This window comes from Gossypium raimondii, chromosome 2, assembly GCF_025698545.1.
Source record: "Gossypium raimondii isolate GPD5lz chromosome 2, ASM2569854v1, whole genome shotgun sequence".
Lineage (NCBI taxonomy): Eukaryota > Viridiplantae > Streptophyta > Magnoliopsida > Malvales > Malvaceae > Gossypium > Gossypium raimondii.
In genome coordinates, this window is record NC_068566.1 from 44,904,676 (window position 1) to 44,912,624 (window position 7,949).

General features: G+C 31.3%; 1 protein-coding gene across 1 annotated transcript; it reads right to left on the bottom strand.

Annotated features, from left to right (window-relative positions):
- LOC105789076 (probable serine/threonine-protein kinase PBL16) lies at positions 1 to 7,386 on the bottom strand. Its single transcript, XM_052627621.1, has 6 exons — positions 7,072 to 7,386; positions 6,614 to 6,927; positions 6,400 to 6,535; positions 871 to 1,007; positions 636 to 759; positions 1 to 561 (listed from the first exon to the last, which is right to left on the bottom strand). Exons 1-6 carry the CDS (start codon positions 7,124 to 7,126, stop codon positions 152 to 154), a joined length of 1,176 nt encoding a protein of 391 aa, XP_052483581.1. The 5' UTR covers positions 7,127 to 7,386; the 3' UTR covers positions 1 to 151.
- Between the last annotated feature and the right edge of the window lie 563 nt (positions 7,387 to 7,949).

Consider the following 7,949-nt stretch of genomic DNA (forward strand, 5'->3'; position numbering starts at 1 on the left):
AAAAGAATTGTATGTTATTGTATTCCATTATATGGCTTCCCACAAACAATATGCTCACTAGATTCATCCATGTAAGCAACAAATGAATAAGAAGCTGCCTGCATATGCATATATAGACAAATATATGTATGTGTATTAGAAGAAAAGGTTATTATAGAGGAGCACCAAATTCTGTAACAGTCTTAACATTGAACTGATGTTGGTTTGGTACCTCAGTAGAGACGGTGACGATAGTTTTTTCTATGGGAAGCGGGTGAGAAAGCTGAAGAGGGTCCAAGGAATCAACTATATCTCGCATGAGAGGCCTTGCTTTGGGGTTCCGGTTGAGGCAATGATAAGCTAGCATGGCAGCTTTGTGAAAGGCTTTGATGGGGAAATCTCCTTGTAATCTAGGATCTACTATGTTCAGTAACTTCTTCTTCTCTTTAAGTAGAGGAAGAGCCCAATCTGTAAGGTTTTGTTCGCGGGCTGGCCGTGATTTGTCCAGAGATTTCCTTCCTGTAAGCAGTTCCAGAAGGACAACACCGAAGCTGTACACATCGCTGCGAGGACTCAAATGTCCTGCACAAAATTAAAGCTTCATAAATAAATAAATATCCATTATTAATGCATAATAAGCAGTAAGAAGAAGTTACCAGTCATGATGTACTCAGGTGCTGCATATCCATATGTACCCATTATGCGAGTCGAGACGTGAGATTTGTCTCCCTCGGGTCCATCTTTCGCTAGGCCAAAATCAGAGAGCTTGGCGTTGTAATCCTGTTTATTCAAACCAAACCGAATCATGAATATTGCAAGCAAAATGCTCTAGCAGAAATAACCAGACAAGCGATTCAAAAAGATCAGGAAGAAAAAAAGAAGACTAGTAACCAGGTCAAGTAGAATATTAGAAGTCTTAAAATCGCGGTAGATGACGGGCTTGTCTGCTTCATGGAGAAAGGCGAGTCCTTTTGCAGCACCCAATGCGATTTTCATTCTAGTTGACCACGGAAGGGGAAGCAATACTCCTGTAACAAAGGATTTTTCATTGCCTAACGTTTAAAATAAGTAAAACTGCAGGCATGCTATGTGTGATGGTCTTAGAGACAAACTACATGTCCCATATCGATCGTCATACGAACTACAAGTTGGTATGGAGGCTGTCACTATGCCTACCACCATGTCTGAATATGTGATTAGAAATAACAGATGACTTATACCAGAAGAAGGGGAGGAAAAAGCTACAACTTTTGGCACGATGTTTTTCATAACGTGATCAGATACGATGCTATTCAATATTTAATCGAAAATAAATTATATACCAAGACATTGATATTTCTAAATTTATTCAATAAACTCATATCTTACGATTTATACGGGGTTGACATTTTTTTTATATGTATTTATAAAATAAATAATGCAGTAAAATATAAGATATATATTTGAAAATGGAAACTAGCTTGGTTTGCCCAACTAGCTTGCCTGTAGGCATTGCCCCTCTTTGACATCAAGAACTTGGATAAAATAGTCGAATGCAAACTTAGCACACAAAAGCAATGTACCAACAAAAGTATACGTTATAAGTGCAAACTGACTTTCTTGCATTCCCTTCCCAACATAAACTCTAGGCAAAAGTTTAGGGAACAAATCAACATTGATAGTTGAGCTCATCACAGTAAGATGCAAGTTTGGACGCTAAGGAAGACGATCATGCAAAATTATTAATTGAAAGTCCTCATTAATGCTTTTTTCGTCGAGACTCTTTTTTCTAAAGATATTCTAGCACTGTCTATCTTGCTTGAAACTATCTTAACCTGATTTCTAGTTGCAGCTTTCAGAAAGTTAGCTTTCACATTGTATGCAAGTAGTTCTTCAAAAGATATCAAGAAGATACCAACTCGCCTCCAATCCTCCCATTCTTTTGAGCCATTGGTTGTCATCACTCTATGGACAACCAAAGACTCTCCTTGAACCAAATACACATAAATTTATTCACTTTTCTCAGGATAATCATCATAGATTGGTTCTAACCTATCACAATCTTTCTCGTCCATACATGCCTTTCCATGGAAATCCTTAACTTCAATGTTAATTCCACCCTTGTTTATTTCAGATGTATAAACCAATTGCTCCTCCAACCCACCTTGTACCGCAAGGTTTACGAGTCCAGCATCATGAAAGGAGTTCTTTTCCTCACTAAAATCAGATTCTTTAGTAAGACTATTTTCCGATCTGTCATACTGGTTGTGAGCACCTTCCAAAATCTCCATCTAGGTTCCCGCGTGTTCTTGTTGCAGCCAAGTGTAAACTACACATGACAATTCTTTCACCGCATGATGTAGCGCAACTAATTCTGTTTCTTGACACTGATTTCATCTTCCTCGACCGCTAACACATCTAACCATGGGTTTAAAACAGATCCTAATCTAATACCTAGGATTTAATTAGACTCTGATACCAAAATTTGATGTCATTTAGGGGAGAAAACAATAGTAAATAAACAAATTAGTGCTGAACAAACGAATAGGAAAGAAGATGGAACTCTAGCAAACTCAAGGTTATAGAAAACCTCTAATTTTTTCTATTAATTCAAAGAAGATAATAAGAAATAATAATATGGTTGTAAATATATATATTTCAACTTATTTACACTAAAATCTAACAATCCTATTAACCTTTTAGTTTACTTTTTAAACTACAATTCTTACTAAGAGTCTTATCCTAATCACTTACAAATTAACTATTCAATAAAAGAATTGTAAACACAAATAGACTCTAATATAAACAATAAATTATTAGGCTAATTTAGATGCTTTTGCATCAGTAGGGTTGTTAATATTGAGATCAATTATGAGACAGAGCTAAAAAAGACTCGTTTTCTATCTAATGCTTGCAAAAAAAAAAGGAGAAAATAAACATCTGTGTTGAAGATTTTACAAAGAACAACACCAATACTAATTTAAATGCTCAAAACTCATTTCAATCCTTTTGTCTGTATGAAGTCTAACTGGAGAAAAGATGAAAGCTATAAAGAGTGGATCGCTCTTGTTAAAGATAAGGCAACAATTTCATCCCTATTTTCAAGGAAACCAAATTGATTGACTAAATGAAGTTGAAAGAATTCTGTCTTTAAATGGAAAGCTTTATTCTTGAGTATGATTATCGAGCTGAATGAGCACAATATTATTCATGTTTGGGAATATTGTTTTAATGTAAAAAATATTTGATTTGGGTGAGTGTTTTAACACTTCTTAATTGGATAAATTGTTTGAGGGAGTTAGAATTGCAGTTGTGAGGCTATAACAGTTGATTGATTGATTGAGCATATATCATTCATTGACTTGGACTTGGTTTTTAATAGCGGATTTATCTTTGCTCAAATTCTCCACATATGTAGGTTTATATCCAACTCTTTCCCAAGTATTTTCTTTTGTGTTTGTTTTATTATTTGTTATCACAACTTATTCCAATTTTTTTTTCAACCTTAACAATAAACAAAGCCTAAAAAGAAAAGTTTATGTTTACTGTAAGCATCATGTTTAGATATCACATAATCAGTTTTTTTTTAAATTTATTTCATTGTTGTAGGTAAAATTAATATTCTAACTCATGAACATATGATTTTTTCAACAATATAATTTTAATACACTATTTTTCAAAACTTTTGAGATATTCATATGCAAACACAAGATAAATAAAACATTACATTTCTTTAAATAAAACATTAAGTGTATTACCATTTGAACTAAAATATTTTTAATTACCATTTGAACTAAAAATATTTTGCTATTATATGAAACTTTAATAAATGTATTTGTTATATAAATGTTTATATATTTGTGTGTATTAATAATATTGTTGATTGGGTTCGTACACAAATTAACTCAACACCAACTCAAGGTTGATGACAAAACAATTATAAACAATTGTATTTGTTTAGTATTCTTAATCTGTTGTGTTTTGTGTTTAAATTTCATTTTACTCACAATTTGATCTTTTTTTTTTAACATAGTACATATTTGATGTGTTACTATTAATTAGTTTCAAACCATACTTTTTATTATTTATTACATGTTATTTTTTAACACACCTCTGTGTTATAAATAAGTGCTTTCCACATGCATACGCATATGATAATATTCTAATTTTTTCATTTTATTGTACATATTTCATATGTTGTTATTAGTTAGTTTCAAGCAGTATATTTCATTATTTATCATATGTTATTTTAAACACATATTTGTGTTCTAAATTTGTGATTTTCACGTGCATACGCGTGTAATAGGATTTTAATACTATATATATTAAATGATTGACTAAGTTGGTGTCATCCCACAATCGAGTCCTAACTCGCTTAAGAAATTACCAAAAGCTCATTTATTTTATAAACCAAAAATATTATTTTGAGGGCATTTATGTTTTTTTATATTTTGATAAATCTAGAAAATATATGCTCATAAAGACAATCATGATATTTGAACCCAAAATAGTTATACTTTTTACTATCATAACTTTATCATTTCAACTAAATCACATTATATTTTTATATTTTTTATGTATTTGTTACACAAATGCTCCACTAATATATAATTGTTTTCCTTTTATCTATAATAATAAATAACTACCATCAAAATTTACCATTCACTTAAATTAATTGTTTGTTTTAATTTTTATTTATTTTTCTTTTGAAAAGAAATACAATTATTTTAGTGAATACTATTATTTAAAGGGTTAGTATTTAGTACACTGGCAGTTTATATTTTTTATTCCACAAGTAACCTTAAAAAATTGTCATATGTCTATTTTTTAAAAATTATTATTATTTTAATATTTTACTATGTTCCTATAAGACACTTGTCAATCCCTTGGCCCTACTAGTGAAGTTAAAAAAACTTCACTGGCAGTGTACCAAATATTTTCTCTTACTTAAAAATTTGTTTCTCGCCCACAAATAGGGATGACAAAACTCAAACCGCTAGATGGATTCTAAACCGATCTGCTCCAAATAGAGCGGATTTTTTGTTTGAAATTTGGATGCGAGGTGGGGTGGATGAATTTTTTCTTTTGGACAGTGAGTATAGAGCGATTATTATAATTGCTTGTCCCACCAGGACCCGCTCCACTATATAAAACTATCATTTTATCTTTGTATATATAAACTATTAATGGAGTAAAAATGTAATAAGTAATTTAAATATTTTTTAAAAGAATTATGTTTATATATTTACTTGTCTTTAAAAATATTAAAAAATTAAATTGAAGAGAAACAGAATGGGGTGAGGATGAATATATCTAACATTTATGGAGATATAGTATTTTTAAGATTAAATATCTATAGGGAAGCAGGATAGGTGATGGAATATAGCGCATAAATTGTAGATTTAGCAATATCTATAGTGATTTTGTTAAAGCATAAGCTGTACTTCGGATGAATTAACTTAAATTACAAGAAATTAAATATTTATGAAATTTAATTTTATTATGTAGAAAATATCGAGTGTATTGGTATAAATTTTGAAATGATCGAAAATTTAACTTTTGATTATGAAAGAAAAGATAAAGTTAAAAGAATTAAGGTTTTGTTTTGCTAAAAAAATTATATAATAAAATTTTTCGTTTCTTTTAACAATTGAACTTGTATTTTTGTCAAATTATCTCAAAATAGATGAAAAAGTTAACATCTGTTAACTTTCTTGACGTGTGATATTTCATATGTATGCCACATTAGCAATTAAATAATATTTTAAATTTTAAAAATAATTTTTATGATTTTATACTTATAATAATTTTTATTTTTGAATTTTAAAATTTTTAAAATTAATTCATTGCTGACATGGCAACTCATGTGTACACTATGTTCACAAAATTAAAAATATTAAATTTTTCATCCATTTTGAGTGACTTGACAAATAATATAAGTTTATATTAAATTCATGTTCAAAATTGTTTTTAGAGTTGAAATGATTTCACGAATCATAGTTATTTTGCCTTTTGAATTGTTTTGAGTTGAAGGAAATTTTTTGGGTTTGTTTGTTTTACTTTTTAGCTAAATTTGGATTCTCAAAATGGATTTTTGGGTCTAAACTGATTTTTAGTGACATACATACAAAGACTATTCAGAAACTACTCATCATTTTGCCTAGTTTTTTCTATCAAAAAAAGAAATATTTGTTCTATCACCACATTATAAGAAGGCAGCATAGTAGCAGGTAATGAAATATGTGATGGTTTTAGTTCCTGATTAACATACTGAATCTGAATTGCTGTCCTAAAACCTAATTTCTCTGTTGTATATAATTATGATAAAAGAGGAGTTGGGTAGGCTAATCAAAGTGATATTTCTTTTCTGGTCGCTTGGCCAGGTTCCTATACATTGCATGGAGCTTGTTGGTTTTAGTGATGAAAACAAAACATACTTACTTGAAAAAAGATTGTTTTCCACGCTACCACGAGGCATATACTCGTATATAAGTACCCGATGGTCATCTTGGCAGCAGTATCCAATTAGTTTCACCAAATTCGGATGCGACAGCTGCCCCAGAAATATGACCTCCGCCTAAAGCATTCCACAAATAAAATCATTTTTTCTCATCAGATGATATTTTTTTCTAGGAAAAAGGAAAAAAGCACCCACCAGCCATTCTCGGTGACCTTGATAACTGTTATCACCGTCATGAACTTTTACAGCAACGGGAAGAGGAAGGGGCTGAATCTGAAGACCCTCCCTCAAGTCCTCGGGGATGAAGCCTTTGTAAACGTTTCCGAAACCTCCTCCACCCAACACACGGTCTTGCCTGAAATTTGCGGTGATAATCTTCAACTCTTCGAATGTGAATGCTATTAATGGATTTGCTGCAGAATCACCACCACGTAGGTCTTCTACTTCTTCCGGGTTTGAGGGCAACTTAGTCCCTTCCCTCCTTTCTCTCTCTTGCTCCTTGGGAGACTCTGACAAAGCAATATACATGTGTGTGTACAATAAGAGCTTCATTCTTTTTCCAAATTTTAAGATGAAAAATCCGATGGCATGAAAACAAAAAGTGTACATGACACTTAATTCGATTTTAAGTAGAAAAGGAGAAATAAACAAACCTGATTTGGGATTTTTGTATATGGTAGGCTCCCACTTACACCAACAATTCCCCATCACAGAGCCAAAAACCAGAAAGACAGCCAAAGCAAACCAAATTTATTTAAACCACAAGTAAAAAAAAATAAAACCCAGAAGACTCTATTATCATGGAAACAGAGCAATGTTCCGAAAATACTGATGAAAGAGAAATTGTGCAATAGCTATGGCGGAGATGGCCCACAAGCGGGGTGTTGTTTGGTTGATTTTGGTTCTTAGGTGCTTTTCTCATATGGTGCGCATTTTGCTATTATGATCCCACCATTCCATTCTCCAAACATAATTCAAAAAGGTAGTGTGTGACTTTTCGCTGCTTTTCTCATTTAGTGCCCTTTTTTATATTATCATCCCACCTTTCATTATCCAAAATATATTCAATAAATGAGTATTGGGATTTTTATTTAGTGCGCACTTTTTTTTTTTTTATGATCCCACCATTCATTCCCACGATCAATCTATATCTCTTCATTCGGATTTTTCCCGTACTCATTTAAATGCGTTAAAACACAATATCTCCTTATTTATCAATAATTTTAAATATTCTCTTAAAAAAGAACAAATTATAATACCATACACCAACCGACTCTACTCCATCCAAATCAACTTTGTAACCACCATACCAACCATTCCTTTTTCATCTATTTTGTTACTTTATATTCTAATGGCCGAGGTGGTACATCACTTAGGTAGAGAGACCAATATATCTTTGTTTAACATTAATATTTTTTTTTCTTAATATATACATCTTAATTTTACTTTATATTCGTTGGTTTGTGAAAATAATAAATATTTAATTGCGAGAAAACTTAGTTTAAACTGCTATAAAGTTTTACAATTAATT